The following is a 15,883-nucleotide window of genomic DNA, read 5'->3' on the forward strand; positions in this document are numbered from 1 at the left end:
CTACCTACCTTGAGAGATGAGTCTTCGAACCGGAACGCAATATTTCTTCGCCCGTATAAATACGCAGGGTGATGGCCCCTACCTGGGCGAGCTCGCAAAACGTCCTACCACCACTAAGCTAGCAAATATTTGATTTTTATTACCCGATGTTATTCCTTCTTTATATAAATCATTCGTGAGGGTTAAGTACTTAATTCATAAATTGGGTCCTGTTTGCGAAATTTATGCCATAGAGGCGGGACAAACGCATGATGTTCAAAATTTAGACTTGTAGAATTGTGCTTTTAATTGGAATTATGAGAACAAATGAGTTAAATAACTAACGTTATTTAAACGAATCATTACGGGATACGCATCGACAAACTGTATAGAAGTAGGTATACAGTAGTAGATATTGGTGTTGAAGTCCAAAATTTTTCATGTAGTCAAATAATAACATAAAAGGATCATAAGGTAGTTTTTCACGAGAAAATTGAGAGCTGGGACGAGCTCTCCTGCCTTCCTTATTCAAGATTCCTGTTGGATAGGCTGTAAAATTTCGTCTCCCAACCGTTGTACCATAAAGGATGTCACGGGATTAATTTAAAATTCACGTGCTTTTACGACTCCCAACTCGGTAATACAGCTCACAGGAGACGTAAAATTTTCTTGATATTTGTATTTATTAATTTACCTTCGTTTTGGAATTAGATAATTTCAAAAATTTCTAAATTTTATTCTATTTTAATGAAGCTAAAGATTTATGAATATTATGAATTAAAGAACGCAGTAGGTAGTCTATAGCCTAGTGCATTGCTAGTCATTAATAAACTTTCCGATAATTTCGTAAAACACCAAGATTACGAGTGATTAGTATTAAACAAACCGCTCACATTTTAACTACATCGATCAAATGTCGTGAACTAAAAACTACAATAAAATACTGGCATAGAACACAAATATGTATTATTAACAAATGATTATTATTGATTGGATTGATTATCATAGCTTTATCGTAGTCAGAATGCGTGGGTGTCATTAACAACGACTGAGCTACTTGTCTTAATAAATAAAAAGCATATAGGTAAAACGAAATGTTTATTATTACATTAATGAAAAGTAATTAAAAACTAAATATTAAATAATTCAGTTCCACACGCTATGGAGTCCACTTACTTGTTTCCATTGATAAATTTGCTTTAAAACAATAACAATAATGTTATTCAAAAATATTTTATTGAAGCATAACTTAAGGCTGGGGCTGATGAAACTAATTAGAACTGATGAGAATATCAATAAAAACAATCGTATTTTTACATATCTAAAGTACCGAGTACCGTCTATAAAATTATTATTTTCCTACAAAATAACTGAATTGAGACGAAAAACGTTATCATCTGAATGTTTGATGGTGATAATCAATAATCTCCCCTCCACGGTGTTTCGCGAGCGCTATGACATATCCCTCTTCAAACGAGACTTGTGACGAGTACTTAACGGTAGGCAGCGGATTGGCTTCTCCCCTGTTATTGCTGAAGTACATGGGCGACGGTAACCACTCGCCATCAGGTGGGCCGTATGCCCGTCTGCCTACAGGGGCAATAAAAAAAACATATTAGAGTGAATTTCCTAGTTTAAATTAGTGATATTAAATTTAAGCGATAGCATTCTCTTTACACAGCTTGGCAATATGGTGCGCTGCAACAGCGGCACGACGCGACAACGTCGCTATGTCGTCTCCAGTCGCCAGACGTATGTTGAAGGCGTGCAGTCTACACGCACCGGGCATCATCTTGCCTATCACTCTGTCACGTTCGAAAAATAAACATCACACGTATCTGAATGTGTCGCACTTTTATTTCCTACCTTTTTTTTTATTGTGTCACACATGTACACTCTCATATAGTCAATGTGTGTTTTAAATGTGTTTGACGTGAGCTACATGGTAGGCGGAGTGAGGGGTGTTAGGTTTTTTTCGTTACGGAATTTCATGATTCGGTCCCCACGTTCAAGGCCCGCGATAGAAGCTATGCAATAGCTCAAAATACATTGCGAAACGTAAATGAGGAAATATGATGAAGTGTGCACGAGTGCTTTTTAAAAGTTACGGTTGCATCTAATCGTAATTCCCGAACACTCGATGAATAAGGGTACTTGAGTCGATAAAGTAAAATATTTATAAAATGAACCCGATTTTAGCAACTTTTAAATTTTACAGGTGTGCGATTTTACTTACGTATCATATGGAATTGAAAAAAAAAAGTGGGTGTCAGCTCAGACGCGCGATTGGAGTCTGATATTTGAATACGATTTCTTACACCTCTCTTCATTGAAAATTATCATTATTTAAATAATTTAATTAAAGACGAAACACCTCGACTTACCTTTGAGTAACCCAAGAATATTTTCTACAAATTACAAGTGTCTAGGTTCTTGTAAACTAACGTTATTATAGTGTTCACTCACCTTACTGTGCAGGGCGGATTCAGTTCAGGTAGTAAGAAATCAGTTTCGTAATACACGATCTGCATAGCCGGGCCATTATCGTCTCTAATGACTAGGTTTTTAGCATTATATTCGCCGGGCCTTATACTTACACATTTGGCTGTAAATAACTATTTATTTAACTCTCATCCCAATTCTTGATTTCAGTACTACTGGTAGACACTATTGTGGTAGGCGGCAAATGACGTTTTAATATTTAACTAGTGGTCCCCCGGTAGTCGAAATTGGACTAAAATTTTTTGAAAGTTTGAACATTATTATAGTTCTATTATCAAATACTATTATTTTACTACCTATAATCACAGATTTCGCTAAGACTACATTATAAATAAATAATATTAAAGACAAACAATATTAATCTTGCTCAAGTTGACCACAGACTTAATAACAAAAGGTTGAAAATAAACGAAGAGTATATATGCATGTGTTTGTGTGTGTGTCAAATATATGGTAGTGTGTATTATGTTTCTTTTATTGATCTATTGTATTTTTTAAGGATAATTAAAAAAAGATTTGCATTCTGCACTCCTTCTCTATAACTTGGGAAATTTCATACTCCTCCATACGCGCATTTTTTTGCTTCACGCATTAATACATAAATATTCGGTGTCCCCTAAATTCGTCATCCCGTTTAAGTTAAAAATAAAAACACATTTGATATAGGAAAAATGGAGAGGAAAAATAGAGGAAAAATAGAGCTATAGAGAGAATAGAATATAGAATTCTATGTTTTTTTAACCAACATTAGAAGAATGTATGATATAGATTAATGTGATTTTAATGCGGCTATCTGATGTGGAGTATTCCTTAATAAACTTACCGACAATTTCATAAAACACCAAGATTCCGATATCTTGAAGAGATTTGTGCCATTTAAGCACCTTTTCAACAGGACCGGAGAAAGCCCGGGGCCCGCTTTTGTATAGAGCCTGAATTGTACCGTTTGTTATTATAATAACCCTATATTTTGTGGATAAGGGTTAATGAAAGGGTGTAAATAGGTACTTAGTATCTAATTTTGTCTTTATGAGCTAGAACTCGTGAAATAGGTATTACGTTTCTCGTCTGGTTTTAGTTCGTTTTCAACTTTCCCTCGAGGGAACAGAGTTGGTATTACCGAAGAAAATCGGAGTATTCCACAGTACGAGTTAATCTTGTTACATTTTAGATTACAATTACGCAGCTTAATTTGGCTTGTCTAGTTATAACTTAATAAGTTATAGATGTTTTTTATATAATTTTTATGTACTTGATCGAGACAGACAAGACAAAGAGTGTTTCGGAATTTCAAATCAAAACGTTTTTATTCAAATAGTCCTTCTTAGGCGCTTTTAACTGGACATGTCCTTCTTTAAAAGAGGCTCGTGGAGAGTATTAAGCGATAGGCAGCGGCTTGGCTCTGCCCCTGGCATTGCTGAAGTCCATGGGCGACGGTAGCCACTCACCATCAGGTGGGCCGTATGCTCGTCTGCCTACAAGGGCAATAAAAAAAAAACATGATTTACCACTGAGAAGAATCTGCAAAAACTTAGAGCTTCTTCTTTACTTTTAACTAACTTTAGTTGTGCCAATGCGTACCTGCCTTCATAAAATGTAAATATAGAATACGTTCAAATTATACAAAAACTTCTTGTTTCTGTCACTACCGAAATACTGCTAATAAGTCATTAAATATTATACATAGCAAGAATTTTTGATTTCTGTACTTTCAGCTAATACAACACTTTTATTTTATTAAAGGACATTACGGTTTTTCATCTGAAATAACTTTTTTCTGCAAGACAAAAAGAGACAGGGAGAGCGGATATTGCATCGAGCACCAGCCGACAAAGAGGCTGCCTCTTTGTTTACTTACCTCTTCATATCTACTTGGCTATTATTACATTGCCTATATCAATCTTTTCAGCTCGTATTGCTAGCGATCATAAAAGTTATCGTTTAAAAGCTGAATTTTGTTTTGTCTTTATTTTTAAATGGAATTTAATTTCGCTTTGATACATTGATTAACGCAATTTTAATTTATATAATTAAGATTTAGTTTTGTGCATCAATTTTGAATTATTTTCGCAGTAAAAATAAGCTTTTTACGAATTTTAAAACAATTATATATTTTTCTCTAAAATACTCTGAACGTACCTACCCAATTTTTATGACAATATGTTGAAAAAACAACGTGAACTTATCCAAATCGACTTTTGTTTTATGATAAACTTTATTAAACCTAACGATTACTTTTTGACAATGAATAATGATAGCGAAGGGTTTGCACGCGAGCTCATGAAAAACAGAACTGCATTTTTCAGGGCCCATTTAAATTGTGTCGACGTCGTCTGATTTACTATGTCACCCTTTTCAATTGTGATAAATTATGCGCCAGTGACAAGTTGAAAGTATTGTTTATAAAGACTTAGGGTAGTATTGATAAGTTTCGTGGTTAGTAAGCGAAAACTATCAAAGCTTTGTTGAAAATGTGCTTTTTTGTTTTCCTACCTATTTCTTGGTAGACTAAGAGGCTCACAAGAAGAGCTCACGGGCTCAACTTGGGGGTATTTGCTAACACAAGAAGTAGCACACAACAACAGTGTTTTGCAGAATCTACCACCGGATCGGAGTCGCAAGCTATTAAGAAGATCGGACGAGAACCTCAGTGGGCAGAATTAGCTATCTTTAGTGTGCTTAATGGATAGGCTCGTGATCCTACCTTGTTTAATAATTGATTAATGGAGACCATAAAGATCACAACGTGAACAAAGCTACACACCTTGAGATATGAGGTCGAAATTTTAATTCTACAGATGCCGCACCGCTCACCAACCCAGAATGAAAATACTTAGCGACAATAATAAGCAGGATGGACGTACCTAGCCGTGCAGGAACACAGTTCATATTTCAGACTAAACTTTTTAAGTCCTCTTTTTAGATATTAGATTGTTGTAAAATGTAAATGAATTGACACATGAGTTGAAACATCGAGTTAGTTCGACTTCATGATCCCTAAACGACACAGTGTGGTGAGCCCTGAGGATTTGTTTGATAAACTTTCCTCCACGCCGTTTCCTGAGCACTATGACATGTCCTCCCTGTATCACAAGCCCGCGCGATAAACAACGACAATCCTGCCTGTGTTGCAATGCAATTGTATTAAAAATTTATTTTGTCTCAAGGTCTGCCGCAAGAGGATAGCTGGCCAATACAAAAAAAATGATAATGTAAAACACACCTAAATTCCTTGTTTCAACATACAAAATTATTTGCGATCAACTATTTTTCGTATTGTTATTCTATAAAATAATGACAAGTGAATCGTAAATTCTGCTCAACCTACTTGTAATTTGTCGGAGCGTGACATTATTTTCTTCTGTGGCTCTTCCTTCGGCGAGTTTATTTCAGTTGCTTGTTTTGCAGGTACTGCAAAAGCATTATGGTTTGTTTCTTTTCACTTTGATTTAGCGCATAGTTAGAAGCATAGCATAGCTATAGAATATAAATATAATTTTGTTTGTTAAAACCTACCCAGTTTGCTTGAATGATTTGTTAAAAAATCGCGAATATAAACCTTGCTCTTAAAGAAGTAATTTTTAACAAATATGTTAGCACGAACGAAATAATCTTATACTAATACTAGCTGACCCGGCAGACTTCGTAGTGCCTCAATCGAAAAATAAAAGACCTAAACTTTTATATAGAATAAACTTAAAACAAACAAAAGGAATCCGTCCGACGGGGGGGGACACGTGAAAGGGAAAACAAAATTGTTATTTTTATTTAATTCCGAGAATTTTCATATTTTTATACCTTTTAAACCTTCTCTGGACTTCCACAAATAATTCGAGACCAAAATTAGCCAAATCGGTCAAGCCGTTTTCATGTTATGTCGTGACAACGGAAAACGGGTTTCATTTTTATATATATAGATATAAATATACAGTGGTTTTTACGGATATTCCGTTATAAATACTGAACCATGCATGCGATTGACTTGAAACTTGGTATTCATGTAGTAAATACATGTACTTATTGGATAGGTTAATATTTATATGCGTGTTGGACTCCCTACACCAGTTGCGGGGGTGTTAATGATGAGAATCTTTGTGGGGGTGAGAAATAATAATGTTAATTTTAAATGCCCAGCGAAGCGGACGGCTACAGCTAGTAACATTTAAAGTTGTGGAGTACATAGTATATTCAAAAAAAGACGTGTGGCACTCGGAGACTGCCGCGGTAAAGCTACTGCATAGCATTTTTTATCAACTTATGCAATTATAAATCGACAATAATAATTTAATATTAAAACAACAATAAAATAAGATCCGGCGAGAAACTCAGTGGGCTAACTTACAATGAATCTGCTACATTGTGAGTATTCCATTTTGACCGCACACTCACTAGAGGGCGCTACATGGGATAGAGACACGCCTTTGGATGGTAGTTCTAACTCTCATACGCCCAGAATCAACGGTTTAGCTTGTTTATTTTTAATGCCACTCCAATCACTGAATGAGTAGTAGGAGTAGTAATAAAATTCTTCGACTAAGTGATAGAAGATGGCACGCCCAACGCATTGTAATGTGATATAATTTTCTATTTTACAATTCCGTTTGTCGCCGATAGACGGCGCTTGACGAAAAAGCTGAATCGCGCTATCGTTGTGCTACCCACGAAATTATATCACATATTTTGATAGTATATACATCGGTGTTTAGACTTCTTACTTTTGGCCCCACTTCGATAAAGCGGCACGACACGAGAACCCTCTCATCGTGGCCGCCGGTAGCTACATTCCCGATCCTGCGGACAGAAAGGAAAGCAGTCGACGTCGCCCAAAACACGTCATCTCGGATCCTCCCGATCCACTAACGGTGCTTTTAGGTACTTCAAGCACCGGTCACCGTCCTCGTCGAACCCGTCGCTTGCGACGAAGGGCTCGACGAGTAAATTAACTCTCAGACACAGCCCACTGAGTTTCTCGCCGGATCTTCTCAGTGGGTCGCGTTTTCGATCCGGTGGTAGATTCTGCGAAGCACGGCTCTTGGTAGGGTTCGTGTTAGCATCCTGGAAGGCGATGCTCGACTTCTGCGAGTCCACCATCTGGCAGAAGGAGGCGGCGGAGCGAGAGAGGGAGAGCTCTTCCCTTTCCGCACCGATCCGTCGCCGTCGAGCCGGGGGCCGGAGGCGGGAATACGCCCGTACGTCCCGGCCCCTGTAGGTAGCGGCCTCCCCCCGGTGAAGGTCAAGGGGCGACCTGAGGGGGTGAGGCCGCGCGGCGCGCCACCAGCACTCTAGCGCGCTGCCGTGGAGTGAATAGAGCGACCGGTCGACGGTGTATCGCGTCCCAACCCGGCAGGCTAGTTCTGATCCAGCGGGGTATTCCGGGACACCAGCGGCACCGTCTGGGCGGCCCGACGGGCTGTCGTACCGAGACGGCCGACGTTTCAGAGCCTTCGATTCGCCTCGAAGGCTCCGTCGGCTGGGCGTCCTTGGGGTGAGCCGCGCCGTCTGGTTGTAGTGTTGACCGCGGTAGCCCCCCTACCTCATCCGGGTTCTGACCTCGGAGGGGATCGGACGTCGGGTGTAAGAGTGCAGGGGAGTCGTTTAGTGGGTGGGTCCTAAAATCCTTGGGCCCGCGGTCTGCTCACAACACCATGCAGACCGTTGAGTCTCACATACCCCGCGCGCCCCTTTTGCGCGGGGACCTCGTAGGAGTTTCGGCCCTCTACCCGAAAAAAAAAAAAAAAAAAGGGTCAGTGTAACAGCCTGGCCACGGGACATTCGCCGATGCGAATATTCGCGCGGTGCGAACGGCGAAGCGTCTAGCGACTAAAACAAGCGCATAGAAATGTACCTAACAAGCCACGCGCACCGGCGACCGGCGAAGCGACCGGCGAAATGTACCGAGCGAATCGCGCGATGCGGCGGGCGAGCAAAACAAATGCATGAATACGGACGGCGCGAGCCACGGAGTCGAGCGGTAGTCGCGGCGAATAGTACAGTGATTAAATGAGTTTAGTTGTTTTCGCCGCGAAAAATTAACGCCGAAATTTTTATATTTTTTATTTATTTTTTATTTTATATTTTTAAAGTCGTCGTGGCCTAACGGACGTCCGGTGCAATCGTGTTGAGCGATGCACCGGTGTTCGAATATCAGGCGGGTACCAATTTTTGTAATGAAATACGTACTCAACAAATGTTCACGATTGATTTCCACGGTGAAGGAATAACATCGTGTGATAAAAATGAAATCTTCAAAATAATAATTTGCGTAATTACTGGTGGTAGGACCTCTTGTGAGTCTACACGGGTGGGTACTACCACCCTGCCTATTTCTGCCGTGAAGTAGTAATGCGTTTCGGTTTGAAGGGTGAGGCAGCCATTATAACTATACTTGAGACCTTAGAACTTATATCTCAAGGTGGGTGGCGCATTTACGTTGTGGATGTCTATGGGCTCCAGTAACCACTTAACACAAGGTGGGCTGTGAGCTCGTCCACCCATCTAAGCAATAAAAAAATAAAATAGCTGAAATACTAGCTAGACCAGCTATTTGGAACTCTAGCCACCCAAAGTATTTCTCGTACTTCTTGTGGAATTCTCCATCTATAGGTATACTCCGATTCTTATTCAAATCATGTACTTCACAATCTTTTCCAAATAATAGGTCCTGAACCAAAAAACTATTAATTTGTAAGCAATATCGAGATAATTTCGATATAGACATTTCGCTGTCGGACTTCCTTACTAGTCGCGGCGGCGAACGTGAGTACCCGTGGCCTGCAAACGGTGCTGCGCGAATGGTCGCCTCGCCCACCGCTTCGCTGTTCGCACCGCCGATCCCCGTGGCCAGGCCGTTAGCAACTCTCCGGTTGAGCCCCGCGAGCTCACCTACAAACGTTAGGGCGAAGCTGAAATAGCCTCCCAAGGCTATCAGCATAGGTAGGGAAAAAACAAAATCTTACTTTAAACACTACACAAGCGCAACGTGTGAATATGTTGAACGCGAGCTACATAGTAGGCGTAGTGAGGGGTGGAAGGTTTTTTTCGTTACGGAATTTCATGATTCCGCTCTCAAGCCGCGCTCAAAGCCTGCGATAAAATCTATGCAATAGCTTAATAATTTATCCTGTTAAATAGTACGAACTAACTATGATAGCATCACAAAAATAACTGTTTGATTCTGTAACCTACAGAGGGTTTTGCAACGCGAAGTTCCTCTTGCCGAGACGAGAATACCGAGTAATGAGCTTGTTATACGGGCTTGGGGGTTTAGCTTCACGGACTTTAGTATACAAGCTCCCGGAATCTCCGACAACTTCGTCTACGTATCATGTTGATGCTATTAATTGTCGAGTCGCAACGGTTATTGGGTATTATAATATCAGATAAGGTAAGTTAATTTATATTACGTACACTAATACTATAAGAGTAAAAGTTTGTTTGTTTATTAGCCAATTACGCAAGATAGTATTTCGCTTAAAGATACTTGACTTGGATTAACGCAGAGAATACTTAGCGTCATGGCGCAGTGTATTTGTTATAATTAGTACGACTGTATGTTCCCTGGTTTATAAGTTTATGTACCAACGGATCTACAAAACAATTGGTAGGTTATCGACCGGAGTGCCCTTATCCCACTCGTGGGATCAGCGTAACATGTCCACCTTTCCTTGCAGACCTATCATACTGCATCACTGCACTGAGACCCTTCTCTCGCATATCCCCTTTCACAGTCCACTCTAGTATTTATAGGACACCACATACAACCCTAAATCAAGTACTTTCTCCCGGGAAAACGCAGCACGTGTCATTCATTCTGAATTACAAATTTGTCAGCGACTAACCCGCAATTATGATATTATATTATATTAATATATAATATCGTGAGCAATCAAGTCATTTACCATCACAGAAAATCTACATTGTTTTCCAAAATGAACTTCGTTAATATTAACGATGATGTGTATTAAAAAAAAAACCCCTGTTTGTTTTTTAATATAATAGTTTGGTGAGTCAGTGCAAATATCAAAATAAAAAAGTATATAAACTGCAGTTTCGATCTTAATGAATTTTGTCCAATAAGTTATCATCAAACGAAATATTTTTACGTATATTATCTCAATACCATGACACGATCAGGAGCTTGGAATGTTTTAAATCAGTTTGCACGCTATTTAAAGATCGGCTATTTGTTTGTTCCAACTTTAACGGTGAGAGAATTTTTTACGCACCAAGTTATTATTAGTCGAAACGGTCTTAAATATTTTATTATATACAGATAGCAATAGTTACCATTTATTAAATTAATCAAAATAATTAAAACGTACTGTTTTGACGTATTTCTTGTTGATTCTCTCGTTTCATCATCTTCAAATCTTTCGCTTTTTGATCGTCGATTTGTTTGAACTTCAACTGTTGCCTGGTCATTTCTAAATAAATTTATGATAATACAAAGCAATAAATAAAACTTTTTGTGTTCTGGTGAAATAAACTAAAGTCTTTCTTGAACAGTTATGTCGAAAATTTAAATTTCGATGTGAACTAAGAACAGCTTAATAAGGCTTTTTAACGGTCGGAATTAAAAATCGGTGGAATTTTCGAGAAATATGTAAATGATTACATATAGACTTCTAATTGATAAGTCTATTATTTGATTATTGATTGTTGTTGCAATTAATATTTATACTTAGAATTTTTTGTCTTGCTTACTTCTCTATAAATAAATAAATATATTTAAAAAGAAATTTGAAAAAAAAAAATATATTTTGCCATTATAAATGCTTACAGTTGCTTTTTAATTTCGTATTACTGAGGCTGAACAATGACGTCAATATTCATTCACATGAGCCATAAATATTTCCATATCAACAGAAAAAAAGGATACAGTAACCGCTTTCTATCCCCAAGTAAATACAAGTCAGAACTTTACTACAAATAAGTTTTTCTATAACTATTTGTCCTTTTTATTACACTAATATTATCTCCCTTCGCATTTTAATGAACTCACCTGATCCGGCACTTGGCTTCGGCCCTCCAATAACTTCGTGCAATTGATATCGTTCTTGTCCCGTTACGTTACGGTATTTATATTCTGTACCGTAAGCAGGAATTGGACCTCTTTCGCTTTGTACCGTATGACCTATCGTTTACCCCTTAGGATTATTAACTTTTTTTGTCGCTGTTACAACATTTCTATTAACCAAGATACATAAACCAAGCTTGCTCTTTGTCGGGATGCTTACTATCTATATATTATTTACATTTAAATATTTATGTCAGTATCCCACATTACTTATAGGGAATGCCAGTTTAGGGTCATTTAATAATGTTTGGTTTATGCTCGTCTATTTATTATTACTTATAGGCTTTATGTGCAGAGTTTGAACATCAGAACGTGAAATATCTGAATATATTATGAATCTGTTTAAGTGAGTACTGTTATATCATACTTCAAACTACAATTCATGATAGCTTCGTAGTAGAAATAAACAGAAATGTGGTAGCAACCTGAGCTCACAACTGTAGGTACTGAATTATTTAAGATGTTGCTCTTTCATTTAGAGCCCCATCGTGAGCACATTATAATAATGGATGCAGAATTACTTAGAAAAATTGGTACCGGCCTTAAGGTTGAACCATGAGATATTGATTTGATTACACTGGATATTTACTGGTGGTAGGACCTCTTGTGAGTCCGCATGGGTAGGTATCACTACCCTGCCTATTTCTGCCGTGAAGCAGTAATACGTTTCGGTTTGAAGAGTGGGGCAACCGTTGCGACTATATTGAGAGCTTAGAACTCTTATCTGAAGGTGGGTGGCGGCATTTACGTTGAAGATGTCTATGGTCTCCGGTGACCACTTAACACCAGGTGGGCCATGAGCTCTACCATCCAAGTAAGCAATAAAAAAACACAAAATAAAAATTACTCGAGACTTATGTGCATTAAGATATCCGTTGATTGTTCAGTAACCTATCAGATCTAAACAACAATTTTATTAAAATAATTAACATATTCGTCCTAAAGATTGCGTAGGACTTTTACCTGAAACTATAAAATGAGCACCACTATCAGCGTAGTTCGCCAAATACCTAGGATCAATTCCGGACATTTGTCTATGATCAATTCCGTGCTGTGAATGAAATAGGTACCTTGAGGCCTTATATCAAACAACATAAAATACAATCAACTATAAGTAATAATTAAAACTACTTTTACGGTTGCTTTCTAGAATACCACAATAATCGAATGTCCACAACAACACCTTAGTCATCCGTGACCACGATAACTGAATTTATTCGAATCCTTGGTAATAACTGGTGGTAGGACGTCTTGTAAGTCCGTACGGGTGTATATCACCACCCCTGACGTGAAGCAGTAGGTACCTAATGCGCTTCGGTTTGAAGGATGGTGCAGCCTTTGTACTGTACAAAACGAAACCTTAGAACTCATGTCTCGAGGTGGATGACTTTTCCGTTGTACAGGTCTATGGGCTCTGGTAACCACTTAACACCAGGTGACCCGTGAGCTTGCCCACCCAACAAAGCAAAAAAATATTTAAGGTCAAAAAAAAAACTCAATCGTAGAAGTAGTTTTAACAATGTTTAACAACTCGTGAAGACCCAAGAAAATACTATACAGTTTACTAGAAAGGTTGAGAAAGAGCGCCTTACTCCCACGTAGTGCCATCTAGTAGACATATGTCTGCGGTGTGTCATATCTTTTGTAGACTTGATTAACATTACAATAATAACGCTCCATTTGTTCGTTATAATAATAACGTTTAAAAGTATTTGGCGACCAAAAAGGCCACTATCGCATCTATTTAGGTAGAAAAACTTAAACCTATTTGGAAGATGTCGAAAAAGAAAAGGAAAAATGACAGATGATTGCCAAATACAAGGTTGAAAAAAAAATGACTTGTAGAAGGGTTTTGTAAAAATTGGTTGAGAGATAAATAAAAGACACTATTTAGGCACGTTTCATTAAAGCGACCCTATATGAAAGGTCTTTAGGTACACAGTTATTAAACACTTCGTGAAGGTGGGTCTAAAACGGTCAGTAGGTATTTTCTTATATCAAGACTCGTTCTTAGAGTTTAGTCTTAAACTCTGGGATTTTTTTCTGATGTTGTTTGTTGGATGGTTTTTTGTAAAACGTGTCTGTAATGCGTAAACACACATTTGCAAATGCATAAAACAAATTTACTTGCATTGATTGCCGGGGAAGAGAATGCTTGCGGAGGATTAATTATTTGAGGCCCAATAAATCCCGGTCGTGGAATTCCTTGACCGACTGGATAATCATTGATCGTGTACGGTCCGTAATAAACATTATCTGAACTGAAGTATGAAATATAATATTATAATTCCTTTGTTTTAATTATTACATGTTAATGTTAAGATATTTTTAATGCAAATATACCTGAGACCTTAATTTCCGTGCTGTAATTAGTGGGAGTAGTAGGAGTAATGTAGGACACCTAGTGTGGTTCTTTCGAGTGATCTTCAAATCAAGCGAACCCATACCATTTTTTTTATTGGTACGTTAAACAAAACCAAAAAAATGTAACATGAGTGTAATTTGCTGCTTTCTGCCGCTAAGCATTGATACTTTTCTATTCGAAGGCTAGGTCGGTCGGTACATTTTACAATTGAGACGTGGATCTCATGTCATATTCGCGGCGTGATGTCAATGGTAATCATGTCATGATGTCTATGGGCTCTGGTGATCACGGCCAAGCGAGCCGTGAGGTCAATCACCCGTCTAAACAATAAAAAATAACAGAACACGTACTAGTAGTGCTCAGTGTGTTTAATGCGAGTTTTTTAACGTTCTCGATAGCGTAAAAGTTATCCCAAATTTGTATGCAGTTGGAACAGCGCTCCTAGCGGTAAACTTAGGCAGTCGTTTCAGCTCCTTGCAAATTTGAGTTAACTTTTACGCTATCGAGAACATTAATAAATTCGCACTAAGCACGGGAGCGACTCGACTTACACGATGAAAGAATAACCGTATCGCGTGTAAAAAAAAGCTGTATTTTTTCTTGTAGTTGGTATTTACGCCTCCAGTTTAAGATTCAATTCGGATTTTCAAGAATTGGAGACTTCGACCTAACGTCTCAAACGTTTGCTCAAATGATGAAGGCTACGTTGTATTTTTTTTTTATGGTTAATGGCTTACTAGTGGCCCGGAGGCAAGGGCTCAGCGAGGAGGGGCGGGATTTGCTAACAGTTAGCCGATTGCTACAGCTGACCGCCTCCAAAGGAGACCTAACAACTTAAGAGTAGCTGCTTCGCGAATTAATCTACTACCGGATCGGAATCGCGACCCGCTGAGAAGATCCGGTGAGAAATTCAGCGGGCTGATGCTTAGGTTAGGTTGTACGTCGAACTCTTTGCCTAGTGCGACGAGTACGGCTACCGGAGTCTATACTCCTGCTATTAGAGCGGAAGGCATCTAACCCTAACCCTTGCAGGGTTATTGGATCTGATGGATCCGTAAAGACGTGTCTAGGGCGACGACGGTGACTGGCTCCTGCGTGATCAGGATTCGGGGAGTAGTCAGCGGCGGCAACGATAAGGCGATTATCATGACGCATTGCCTTATCGAAGTTACGTTCCGACGCCGACTTGATGTATTTTCTGATCAATTCGAGAGTTATTTTTCATAATTCGTGTTTCTGTATCATTAAAGTAAATTAGTAATTACTCTGTTCATTATACAGATGAAATAATTATTTATCACTTAATTGTACAAAATATAAATAGAGTGTTGTTAACAATAAAGTTTTAAATGGATTAGTATGACTCAGCAATATGCCAACACGCCGACATAAAATGTCGCTAGTTTATTTTATAGAACACCCTGAAATATACTAAACAATACCATGGCTATTTATGATGATTAAGCCGGTCCACGTAAAGTTAGGTATAAAGTTAAACATAAAACGTTTTAGTTAAATAATTACATTCTAAAATGGATACATAAACGAAGTTGATAGAAATAAATAGAGATGAAAAGACTTACATGGCATTCCCTCCAACGTTTCCTGAAAACGATAGGATTTGGTTTCCTGGCGGATAGTCTGAAACATTATATAATATATCAGTCTATTTATCTATCTATGTAACAATTTTTAATTATGTAAATCTTGAAGTAAATTAAACGATAATAATAAAATTATAAATAAATCCCACCTGTGGCATTGCGAGGTTCCCGTATTACGTATCTATCCATGGTGCTATTTTTGTTTGAGTTTTATTAACTCACTATTTCGGCGACGACTCAAAACAAACTAAAAGGAATTATGTAATTACAACGAAAAACAAATTTCAAAATAAATCTAGAATAGGTAAATAAAAACAAATTTGGCGCCAAAACAAGCTCTTTTTTAAGCATGGCAAT

At 38.2% G+C, this 15,883-nt stretch overlaps 1 protein-coding gene across 1 annotated transcript; it reads right to left on the reverse strand.

Annotated features, from left to right (window-relative positions):
- Positions 1–1,062: 1,062 nt before the first annotated feature.
- LOC110384868 (uncharacterized) lies at positions 1,063–15,883 on the reverse strand. Its single transcript, XM_021346643.3, has 10 exons — positions 15,676–15,883; positions 15,506–15,563; positions 13,689–13,818; positions 12,521–12,608; positions 11,483–11,614; positions 10,803–10,904; positions 5,810–5,892; positions 3,305–3,413; positions 2,446–2,584; positions 1,063–1,784 (listed from the first exon to the last, which is right to left on the reverse strand). The coding sequence occupies exons 1-10, from the start codon at positions 15,713–15,715 to the stop codon at positions 1,634–1,636; spliced, it is 1,032 nt and encodes a 343-aa protein (XP_021202318.1). The 5' UTR covers positions 15,716–15,883; the 3' UTR covers positions 1,063–1,633.

Source organism: Bombyx mori, chromosome 8 (assembly GCF_030269925.1).
Source record: "Bombyx mori chromosome 8, ASM3026992v2".
NCBI classification, from domain to species: domain Eukaryota; kingdom Metazoa; phylum Arthropoda; class Insecta; order Lepidoptera; family Bombycidae; genus Bombyx; species Bombyx mori.